The sequence below is a fragment of the Scylla paramamosain genome, chromosome 37 (assembly GCF_035594125.1).
Source record: "Scylla paramamosain isolate STU-SP2022 chromosome 37, ASM3559412v1, whole genome shotgun sequence".
Taxonomy (NCBI): Eukaryota; Metazoa; Arthropoda; class Malacostraca; order Decapoda; family Portunidae; genus Scylla; species Scylla paramamosain.
In genome coordinates, this window is record NC_087187.1 from 8,045,001 (window position 1) to 8,057,495 (window position 12,495).

The 12,495-nt window shown below is 40.2% G+C and overlaps 1 protein-coding gene across 1 annotated transcript in view; it reads right to left on the minus strand.

Annotated features, from left to right (window-relative positions):
* The window catches only part of LOC135091220 (uncharacterized), a 61,436-nt gene extending 50,627 nt beyond the window's left edge, over nt 1–10,809 (minus strand). The window contains exon 1 of the mRNA XM_063988664.1: nt 10,723–10,809. Within this exon, the coding sequence (XP_063844734.1) occupies nt 10,723–10,809 (87 nt within the window). The remainder of the gene's footprint in view (nt 1–10,722) is intronic.
* Between the last annotated feature and the right edge of the window lie 1,686 nt (nt 10,810–12,495).

Consider the following 12,495-nt stretch of genomic DNA (forward strand, 5'->3'; position numbering starts at 1 on the left):
TTGGAAGCTTCAAGACACTCCTCATGATTTTGGATAATGTTTTTTTGGCTGCACTTTTCAGGGGCTGGCATCTTTAACGGAGAACTGCCTGAACTGACCTAACAGAGATCCGAGTTAAGAGACAACTCCGTTAATACAGGCCTATATTTACAGAGACCACACCAACAGAACACGATATTAGCAGGGAACCATATTAACAGAGAATTATATTAACAATGATCCATCAATAGAGAGCAGCACTAACATGGAGGATATTAAAGAAAAATCCATCAATAGAAATCAACACTGAGCCACGTGAACAGAGAACTGCGTGAACAGAAAAAAAAAATGCATTGAGAGACGTGACCGAACAAAGAACAACATTGAGAAAACACCACAATTTAACCTAACCGAACAGAAAAACTCATTGATGGACGTGACCGAACAAAGAACAACATTGAAAGAACACCGCAATCGAACCTAACCTAACCGAACATACTTTTAAAACGGAAATGCATCGCTTAGCAGAACACGATGAGTGACCGAGGCTCGTCAACGGAGACCGGGACAATAGTGAACCGCGGTGACAAAGAACCGTGTTGAGAGTTTCGTTGACGCGGCACAATTGTAAAGGAAAAATGACGTGAAATACAGTCGAGTTATCGGGAATCACAGTAGCGGAGGAGCGTGTCAGATTTGTAATGCATCAGGGCCACGCCGCGTCAGCAACAATGGCGTGTTGAATGTGGTTTCTGTGGTGGTTGTTAGCCCACAGCTGTCATCCGCGAAACCGCCCAGCAAAGGAACGTGAACAACCAACAACAGCAACAACAACAATAACAACAGTAATAATAATAATGTTAGTTCTGCTTTCTTTGTGTAATAAAAAGCATACCAGAACAAATTAATAAGTAGGGAAAATACAAAATGACCCGCTATCTCTAAAGCTGCTAAAAGAGGAAAGAAATGAATATAAGCCACAGGAAAAGTAAACCTGCATTCTTTTTTGTAATACGTGGCATAGCAAAATAATCAGAATGATGAAAAGACGAGAGCTACTATTCCTAAAACTGGTAAGTAAAGAAAAAGACGCAAATATAAGCTAAAGAAAGTTCTAACCTGCGTTGTTTTATAATATGGAGCACTGCAAATTTAAAGAAAAAAGAACAATAAAGATCCTCCTTACACTTTCTAAAAATACAACACTGATATTAACTAGAAATGATATGAATCTTTTTTGTCTGTGATAAAAAGCATAGCAGAATAAAATAAAAGAAAAGAAGGAAAAGCAAGAATAATTCATGAGTGCGGAAGACAAATACAAGTATTAACTTGAAAATAATGGAACTCCCTTTCTTTATTTAGTGAAGTGTGAAATAAATAGGAAATGATTCATAAACCAGCAAACAAAAGAAAATAAAACATGCAAGGAAGTGATAAGTGTGGAGAACAAAGAAAGAGGAGGAAAAAAACCCAACAACATGAAAATACGTGTGGCCATAATACAGAATAAAAAAAGAATTTAAAAAACAAGCACAAAAAGAATATATAGTCTTACACATCGTTAAAAAAAGTATAACAAAGCGAAAGATAGAGAGAGAAAAAAGAAGGAAAACACAGGTACACATAATATGAAGAATGAATTGATAAACATCATAATACAGAGTACAACAAACCAAAGAAAAGAAGAACAAAAAAAAAAACAAGGAGAGAAACGCCGGCACAGACAATATAAAGAATAAATGGATAAACACACACACACACACACACACACACACACACACACACACACAACAGGGAAAACAAAAACCAACAAAAAAAAAAAGGGATAAATACAGCAACGCATCAGCTTTAAGAAACCGGAAGAATGTAGTGGCCATAAAATTAGGAAGATTGCAGGCATCAGACAATCTTGATAACACCTAATGATAAAACGCTGCCAGAGTGTAATGATGGTGAGTGTTGTGCTTAAGAGAAGCTAATGCACCATTGATTACACGCCGCTGTCCTTGAAGAGAGAGACTAAATCGTATTAGGATATTTTTAAAGGAAAACGCTTAGAGAGAGAGAGAGAGAGAGAGAGAGAGAGAGAGAGAGAGAGAGAGAGAGAGAGAGAGAGAGAGAGAGAGAGAATATCTGTTTATAGCAGAAGGAACAACAACATAGGAGAGGAAAGAATAAAGGGGAGGGGTAGAGAGAAAATGAGGTGGACGTGGAGGGAAATAAAGGAAGAGGAAAGGGTGCGGGAGAGGGGAGAGGAAGGGGGAGAGACAGACAAGTAATTAGCCTCCACTTGGGCTGGCAGAGTAAAGCATGCCTTCTGCTATTTCCCTCATTTCCTCTTTCCTTTGCCTTCATTTTCTTCTTTCCTTTCCTTTCCTCTACATTTGTCTTTACTTTCCATCCAGTTGCCCTTCATCTCTCCTCTCCTTCACTTCCTCTCTTCCTCTCTCTCTATCTTCTTACTTTTTTGTCTTCACCTACACCTTATCTTTTTTTGGCTTTTATCGCTCTTCGTTTCCTATTCTTTCTTTTTCATGATCTCTCTTTTTCTTTCTTTTTTGTCGTTTACCTTACATTTCTTTATTTCTGTTCATTCTGTTCCCTTCATTCGTTCAGGTTTCTCAGTTTTTCGTTCTTTCTCCATCATCTTTATTTTCTATTTTCCCTTCTCGAACCATTTCTTCGTTTCCTATCTTTTTTTTTCTTCCTCCATCTTCATTTCTCCTCCTCCTCCTCCTCCTCCTCCTATTTTCCCTTCTATGCCTTTCAATATCCTTCTTTCTTCTCGATCTATCACTTTTTTTTTCCCTCCTGTTATCACTTTCTTTTTCTATTCCGCTTTTCCTAAATTCAAATCCTCTTCCCCGCTTTCCTATTTACCTTCCTCCTCTTTCTTTCACTTTCCATCAGCCTTTTGTCCCTCCTCTTGCATTTTTCTTTCCCATCTTTATCCATTCCCTTTTTCTTGGTTCCTCAAAATGTTGGTTTTATTTTGTCGTATTTTTTTTCCTTTTCTTCCTTCCTTTTTCCTTTTTCCATATTGTTTGTTTCTTTTTTTTTTCCTTTTGCCTGTTTACCTACAAAAGTTATATATGCTTTTGTGTTTACGTATGTAGTATATGGTTTTGTGTATAGATTGTGTGTGTGTGTGTGTGTGTGTGTGTGTGTGTGTGTGTGTGTGTGTGTGTGTGTGTCTGCCTCTGCCTCTGCCTGCCTGCCTTCCTGCCTGCCTGCCTGCCTGCCTGCCTGCCTGCCTGCCTTCCTGCCTGCCTGCCTAACTGACGGCCGACTTACTGGGCGACGTCTCTCTCTCTCTCTCTCTCTCTCTCTCTCTCTCTCTCTCTCTCTCTCTCTCTCTCTCTCTCTCTCTCTTGGTGTGAAGTTGATATATGAAAAGAATAGGAAAGAAAAGAGAGAGAATAATGTATAAAATGGCCATAAGAAATCTGAGAGAGAGAGACAGAGAGAGAGAGAGAGAGAGAGAGAGAGAGAGAGAGAGAGAGAGAGAGAGAGAGAGAGAGAGAGAGAGAGAGAGAGAGAGAAGCAGAAGGACAGTAAAAAAATTAGACACACACACACACACACACACACACACACACACACACACACACACACACACACACACACACACACACACACACACACACACACACACACACACACACACACAACAAGAGGGGGTATTTCCTGTACAGATTCGCCCTGATTTACTGTGTCGGTAATTTGGGAGTGGCATACACGCCACACGCGAACCTCACCCTATAACTTAACCCTCCCTCGCCCTCTCTCACTCTGTTCCCCCTCCCTCTCTCCCTCCGTAATGACATAGACTTCCTGGATCAATTCGTGAGTCGAGCTACTTGATTTTCATTCCTCTTTTTATCTTTTTTGTCTTCTTTTTGTTTCCAGTGAGGTCTGGCTACGTGTTTGCGAAGAGACTGCTCGCCCTTGAGGTTCTTTCTTACTGACGGTGTTATTAAAGGCGAGGGGTGATGGATGTGCCCTCCTTTGAGTGTTAATTCGAGTGTGCGGTGTGACGCCCCTGCTTCCTGCCCTGCATTGCTGTGGATTCTGGTCGATACTTGCTTGCGGATTTAAGGTCCTGCGTAAAGAAGATAAATAGTTGTAATGCACGTGATGGACTGGAAGAAATAAACGGAATAGGCTTGGAAAACAAGAATGTGGAAGGAACACATACAAAGGACAGAAGAAAAATATTTACAAGGAAGTATTTATGGAGAATAAGGGAAAATAGACGGAATATCTAACGGAAAGCAAAAGTAAAAAGAAAAAAAAGAATATTTGACGGAGAGAAAAAGTAAATAAAAATTGACAGAATATTTCATGGGAGAACAAAAAAAAAAAAAGGGACAGAAAGGTATATGAAGGAGTACTTACGATGGACAGAAACAAATGACGGAATATTAATGACAGATTGATAAACAGCTGGACACCTTTTAACGGACAGAAAAATAGAGAGAGCGCCTAGATATGATGGTTAGGAAAAAAAAAATGTAAGCTTTAAATTGTTTTTATTCTGATGCCCATTATTCTGAATTCGATCGATGTTTCTAAGGAAATATGGAAATGAAAAAAAAATGGGCAAAAAAAAAAAAATAGATCGGAATACTTATGAGGAACAAAAGAAGGTACAAACATAAAAAAAATATTATAATGCTAAAATAAGTCTATACTATGGCACGTTGTCCTATTAAAAATCATCAGTCATTATCTGTGGAGTAAAATAAGGAAAAAGAAAAATATCTATGTGAAGACACTTATGCAGACCAGTTACTTTTGAGCGGAAGGAAATAATGGTAAAGTTTAAATGTCTCTTTGGTGGGGTGCTCAGTTCGATGTCATGGAATATATTGGTGATCATTTATTCGCGGAGTTCTTGGCTGTTACGTTTATCAAGTGTGAGTTACTTTCCTATAATGATTTCCACTTTAGAAGGCTGGAAGAAATATTTTGGCGTGATAATGATGAAGATGATGACGACGATGATGATGATGATGATGATGATGATGATGATGAGGAGGAGGAGGAGGAGGAGGAGGAGGAGGAATTTTCCTTCTCTACTACATACTGAAACGTGAGATCGATAGACGTGACGTAAAAGGGTTGGAATGTATCTACTGCACACTTCCAATCATCGTGTACCTTTCGTTAATTCAAGCTTGGTATCGAACTCCACAACACCCCATACTCTCAAGCATCTCGGCGCCGAATCTCGACTACTTGCATCAGATTGTAGAGGAATGGTATTAGGATTTATGAAGGTATGATTCTAGTGATGGTTGAACAAGGATTCTGTAATATATAAAAAAAAGTTAATAAATTAAAATAGATCAATAAAGCTTGCATGAAAATCCTTTAAATCATCTATGTTGCGTTTGAAAATAGTCCTGATGAACATTAAGATTTTCAAAGGCATGATTCCAGTGATAGTTCAATAAGGATTCCATAAGACATAAATAGATAAATGAATAAATAAATAGGTCAGAAGATGAAAATAGATCAATAAAGCTTGAATGAAAATCCAGGTATATGACGTTTGAAAATAGTCCTGATGAGTATTAAGATATTCAAAGGCAGGATTGTAGGGATAGTTGCACAAAGATTTCCGCAGGTTACAAAACAAAGAAATAGTGATAAATAGATAAATAAATTAAAACAATAAAGCTTGCATGAACATCCATACTATCTACATGGCGCTTGAAAACAGTTCTGATAAGCATTAGTATTTTCAAAGGTATGATTTTAATGACAGTTGAACAAAGATTCCGAAGCATACAAAAACAAATACAAAAAAAGATTAAATACGTAAATAAGATAGATAGATAAGAAAAAAACTTGCATGAAAATCCAAAACATCTATGTGGCGATTGAAAACCGTCCTGATGAAAGGCCAGTGTGTTTCAGTGCACTGGCCTTGGTGCGGCAGGTGAAGGGACAGTCAGCCGGTCACCCTGCCATAGCTGTGTGGCAGCTCGTGCGTGCGGCAACAGGCGAAGGACACACACACAAAAAAAAATAAATAAATAAAATAGAGGAAAAAATACGATGAGTACTTGATTCAATTTCTTTCCTCTCCGCTTTTGTCCGTCAAACGTAACAAGATTACTGTGTAAAAAAAAAATAAATAAATAAATGAATGAATAAAAATAAACGAAAAAAAAGATAGTGAGTAGATTTGATTATGTGGCCCTGTTTAGGTAAATGGATTTATATTATAATGAGTTGAGTACGTTTTTGTAAATTAATTATATATCTCGCTTATTTAGTTGCGTTTTTTTTTTTTGACACGATAATGTTTCGATTAATGGAGTGTGGTAGAAGTGTAGCTAATGGGGCGCCGGTGCTCAGTGAGTGTGTGTACTTTATTTTATCATTCACAATATTGGACTTTTAGTAACTCATTAATCAAACACAAACAATTGGTGGGGGGAAACTAGTGAATCGGAACCTCGTTCATACCTCAACACACACACACACACACACACACACACACACACACACACACACACACACACACACACAAGAAGGGATTAAGATATGAAGAAATAGATAAATTAGAAAGAAAAACTATAGATAGATTTTTTTTTAGCAAACCCGGATACCCTTCAGTTCATTTTCATAGATCTTACCTGTCATATCCCGCACTTATGATATGGTTAGATCAAACACACACACACACACACACACACACACACACACACACACACACACACACACACACACACACACACACACACACACACACACACACACACACACACACTTACAAGTTGCACCTCACACAGTTCTTGGTAGGGTGAAGTTTGCATTCCGCTGAGGGCGTTCAGGTTTCACAGTGAGTAACGAGCAGTTAGCGTCCGCCTTGAGCGTGGGGATTCCGGGCGTGGCGTGGGGAACGTGTCAGCTTCTACCGTAGATCATAACGTATGAGCGCTAAGTTCTCTCCTGCAGGGTACAGCTGGCGATCACGAGTACACACACACACACACACACACACACACACGAAGACAGGTAGTAGAAAGGAAATATAAATAAAATCAACACCTGAATCACGAAAAAGGGAAAAAGACGTGTGTGTATATTTAAAAAAGAGAAAAATTAAGAAAAATCAATGAGAGAGAGAGAGAGAGAGAGAGAGAGAGAGAGAGAGAGAGAGAGAGAGAGAGAGAGAGAGAGAGAGAGCAGCATTAGTCCCATTCTACTTGCCGCCGCCTTTGTTGCGTTCTTCAATGCTATTAGTGTGGCTTGTGCTGTAGGCTCTTAATTAATCGGCCAATTCCAGTAGGCTTCGTCAAGGCTTAGTTTTATATGAATAACGGGTCCATCTGGTTAATTAAGAGAAAGAGGTAAAAAAAAAAAAAAAGATTAAATGAACTGAAAATTCGTTTCCTATCTGTGTGTGTGTGTGTGTGTGTGTGTGTGTGTGTGTGTGTGTGTGTGTAAGTGAGTGTGTGCGTTTTTTCATTGCAAAAAATGCAGAAAATAAATTAATTACGGAATATGCCTAGGTTTCATGTTTCTTTTATTGGTAGTTTTGTTTGATCAATACTTTTAAAGAGATTAAAGGAAATAAAGCAATCTGTATTCTTTGTTGTTGTTGTTGTTGTTGTTGTTGTTATTGTTGTTCTTGTTGTTGTACGATGTTTATTTGTTATAAAGGACAAACAACGAGAATTCTTTTGATGTCTCTCTCTCTCTCTCTCTCTCTCTCTCTCTCTCTCTCTCTCTCTCTCTCTCTCTCTCTCTCTCTCTCTCTCTCTCTCTCTCTCTCTCTCTCTCTGACTTTCTTTCCCTTTCCACTTGTCAATTCTATTCGCGTTTGTTTTTTTTACGGTGTAAGTGTTGCTTCAATTCTTTCCTTCTCCACACTCTTTGATTCGTCTGGCCATGAAAGTCGCCACTCCCCACAAGCTGTGCCACTTTTTGCATGACCCTTGACATTTTCGCGCCTGCCACTTTTATTCCTTAGCCCCCACCTCCTATCCCCTCTTGCTTTTTCTAACAGCAGCGTGTTGTTTTCTCTTTTCATACAGAAATATTCCCTCAATATCCGGACGTTTTTTTTTTTTCTATTTTTGCTCCACGCTTAGCTTTCCTCACCTGCAGCGATGCTCTTTTCAGAACGTGGTATAGCATTTGTGTTTTGTGAGTTGTTTTTATCTCCTACTCTCCCTCCTGTTCTTACCTCATTTTCCTCCCCTTCCTCCTCCTCCCCCTTCCCCCCTCCTCTTCTTCTTCCTCCTCCTCCTCTTCTTCTTCCTCCTCCTCCTCCTCCTCCTCCTCCTCCTCCTCCTCCTCCTCCTCCTCCTCCTCCTCCTCCTCATGATCATTATTTTCATCTTTCTGCTTGTCATCGCCCTCCTTTTAATCATTCTTGTCTTCCTTGTCCTCCCACGCTTCGTCTTTGTTCTCGTCATCGTTCTCCTCCTCCACGTCGTCGCCTTCATTCTCCTCCTCATCTACGTATGATATCATATTTCTCTTACTGTATAATAGATGGTCTAGTCACCACAAATATCCCCGTAAGAAACGACAAATCTACTTCTATTTATTTTCCATATGTGGTCTTCTTTTTTTTCCTCTTCCTCCTCTTCCACTTTCACCAATAATCTCAAAAGAGCCAACAGATCAGCAGTTGTTTGTTCCTCCTTTGTGTTTGATTATGCCCCTTCTGGAGAAACAAGGGAAAACAAAGGGCCAAGACTCCAGCAACACCAACTCCGCAAAAAAAAAAAAAAAAAAAAAATACCACACGACCAGACACACTAGCAAGAGTTTCCACCACACACCCACGTCTTATTTCCCCCCAGGACAACGCGATGGAGACCCTACTTGCCTCTCGCATCTTTCCCCTCCATCACCACCTCGTTCCCTCCCCGTCCCCAGCTCCCCAACACTCCTACGCCCCTGCTTCGCCGAGTATCACTTTCTTATGCTTTCTTCCTGCTCCTCTCCTTTCCTGCTTAACGTCTTTCCCTGTGCCGATGCCTTGACCTCTCCTGGATCGATAGGGCGCGAGGGGAATGTGCGTATTGTATATAGGGTCGAGGGGAAGGCAGGAATGATTTGCTCCGTTGCGCTATAACTAGGGCGGGAGGAAGTATGGTTAGTCTCCACCTGATCACTGCCATTTGATGTGGTGGTCGTGGTGATGGATGGCGGCGAGGTATTGGGCAAGGGAGGAAGCAAGGAAGGAAGGGATAAGGAGAAGACGAAGAAGGAAGAGGTGTATGAGAGTATGAGAGAGAGAAGAGGAGGAGGAGGGAAAAAAGATCGAAGATGACGAGACGGAGGTCGAAGGAGACGAGAAAGGAGGCCAAGAGAGAGAGAGAGAGAGAGAGAGAGAGAGAGAGAGAGAGAGAGAGAGAGAGAGAGAGAGAGAGAGCACAAACTTACATAACCTGAAACCAAGACAAAGTGAAGACTACACACTAAAGTGATAAAAGTGACGAGAGGAAAAAAAAATGAGAAAGGAAGAGTGAGATGAATGGCGCCTACTTATCATAGAGGATCATTGAGTACACCATTCATAGCGCGTCCATTATGTTACTTCCCCCTAGCGAGTAATAAATAATGAGGAGCAACAACAAATATTCCTCCCCACAGCGAGACCAACGACACAGAAACACACACCAAATCAGTGGCAGGATTTATGAACCTTCCACCTACTGCTCCATACACCACCCACTCTGCTCCTCTCCACCCGCTCCACCTACGTCCTCCAAAACAAGAGGGGAGAAATAAGAGACAATTTTTCATTCCGTGGGGTGGAGACAGATGTGGTGAATTTACGAGGAAACGGAATTACCTCCCCAGATTTTTTCTCCCCCTCCCTCTCTCCCCCTTAACGTGATTGCAATGTAAAAAAAAAAAAAAATCGGAAGACAACGTAAAGCTGTCACAGAAGCGGCGAGGGGAAGGTAAGGGGAGAAACCAGTTTGTGAGGGGGAATGAGGGAGTGAGGGAGATATTTGAGCTATTAGGTTAGGGTGAGAATAGAAAGCGGAGGGTAAGGGAGAGGCTGAAGGTGAGGAGAAAGATAAGAAGACGTAGGAGAAAGAGGAGGAGGAGAAGGAGGATGAGAATGAGAATGAATATGAGGTATTTATCATGAAGTAAATAACGTGATGATAAAAAATATCTGAGAAAAGTCATTGCAAATTTTTCCATCGAGAAATAATTAATTGCTCCAGAAAGGGTTTGGTCTTAATGATTCCAAGTAAAGAAGGACTTATTGAAATTTATGTTGGCTGATGTGATATTATTATTAAGGTAGCCAGATATATTGCCTCGTCCCTTGTAATATATTTGACCAGAACTGTTGAAATAAACATGAGAGACAGAGAGAGAGAGAGAGAGAGAGAGAGAGAGAGAGAGAGAGAGAGAGAGAGAGAGAGAGAGAGAGAGAGAGAGAGAGAGAGAGAGAGACAGACAGACAGACAGACAGAGACAAAGAGATATAGATAAATAGAAAACAAACACACACACACACACACACACACACACACACACACACACACACTAACACACCATCAGACAAAGAAGCAAATGCAGACAGATACACTCGCAAAACCAGACAAAAAGCTACTCAGACATACAGGCAGACACATTTGACATCCATGAGCAGAACGAGAGGCCATCAGCTGGCGGCCGTCATGAGCGTGGCAATGACGGGAACAAAGCTGTCATGAGCGTCTGTCCAGGTGTTCTTCCTCTCACCTGTCGCCGCGCCGCCCGGGTTCCGTCAATGAGGTACCAGGTGAAGCAGGTGAGCGAGGAACGGCCAGGTAATCCGGATAAGGGCATCTTTACAAAGGGAGAAATATTCATAGCACTTTTCTTGTGCCTTTCGTTTGCTTCGCCTCCCTTTCCTCCTCCTCCTCCTCCTCATCCTCCTCCTCCTCCTTCCTCCTCTTCTCTCTCATTCGCACAGACACGTTCAACGAGGCGTGTTTCGTGTAATGACCATGATGACCTCATATGACGTGTGATGACTTTCTTTGTACTGTATATTGACGATTTTGTGTCTGTGTGTTCTTGTGTGTCATTTTAAGATTTTTATTATTCGATTCCTTTATATTATATATTGGTGTTTAGGTTTATTAATATCTTTTTTTCATTATTATTATTATTATTATTATTATTATTATTATTATTATTATTATTATTATTATTATTATTACTATTTTCACGTTGTTTTTTCATGTTTTTTTGTGTATTTTTAAAGATATATTGATGTTTCTTGTTTCTTTAGCTGTTGGATTAGGTTAGGTTGGTCTTTTCTTGTGTGTGTTTACCTTGAGCTTATTTTTATGCATATTTTTCTTCTTGTTTTTGTTCACGTCTATCCTGTTTGTCATTATTTTGCGGAGCGTTATTTGCTTTTTCTTCATTTCTCGAATGTTGACCTTCTTTTTTTTGTTATTTTAGTTGGTTTTGTTTTCTTTTACTCCAAATAATAAATTATTTTGTAGGAAAGCACGCGTAATTTCATAGTTTCCCTTTCTTTGTTGAATTTGTCCTTCGTTCCCCTTTTTTCCCGGTGTTGTCTCGAGACGTTGTTTTCATTACGTTGTTTTCGTACTCTCGGCTCCTGATGAGAGAGAGAGAGAGAGAGAGAGAGAGAGAGAGAGAGAGAGAGAGAGAGAGAGAGAGAGAGAGACTCCGAGACAGAATACACATCGTGTTCGTGATTTTTAGAGCTTTTTCCACGTCATCTTATCTTATCCCTCGTCAAGATTGTAGTTTTTATATTTGTGTTTATTATTTTTGCTGTCTTTTGTTATCTCGGCTGTCACGCGGTGGATTTCCGACTGATTAAAAGGCCGAGGAAGAAAGACAGGACGGGTGTTGTGTGTGTGTGTGTGTGTGTGTGTGTGTGTGTGTGTGTGTGTGTGTGTGTGTGTGTGTGTGTGTGTGTGTCTTTACTTTCTTTTTTAACTATGTCTTCTTGTCTCGTCATTCGTTTTTCGTTCGTTCCCAATGAGTTTAACTTTCAGGGATTTTATTACGGATTTCATTTGCAGGACGAAGAGACAGAGGACCATAAGTCTAGTTGGAGAATTCTTCCTTTCCTGGCTCTTTAATTACCTCTGTCTCCCGAGATAGGCAGGGAATGTGGAATAGGTAGCTCTCTCTCTCTCTCTCTCTCTCTCTCTCTCTCTCTCTCTCTCTCTCTCTCTCTCTCTCTCTCTCTCTCTCTCTTTGTGCTTCATTTTTATTTATGTTGCTTTGTCTCTTTGTTTATGTTTAGATGTGTGTTTGTTCCAAGATTTTTATGTCTCTCCCCCTTTTTTTCTTTGTTTATCTTTTCTCTTTCTGGATCTGTCTGTTTATTGGTCTTCTTCTTCTTCTTCTTCTTCTTCTTCTTCTTCTTCTTCTTCTCCGAGAGAGAAATAGTGAGAGAGAGAGAGAGAGAGAGAGAGAGAGAGAGAGAGAGAGAGAGAGAGAGAGAGAGAGAGAGAGAGAGAGAGAGAGAGAGAGAGAAGGAGG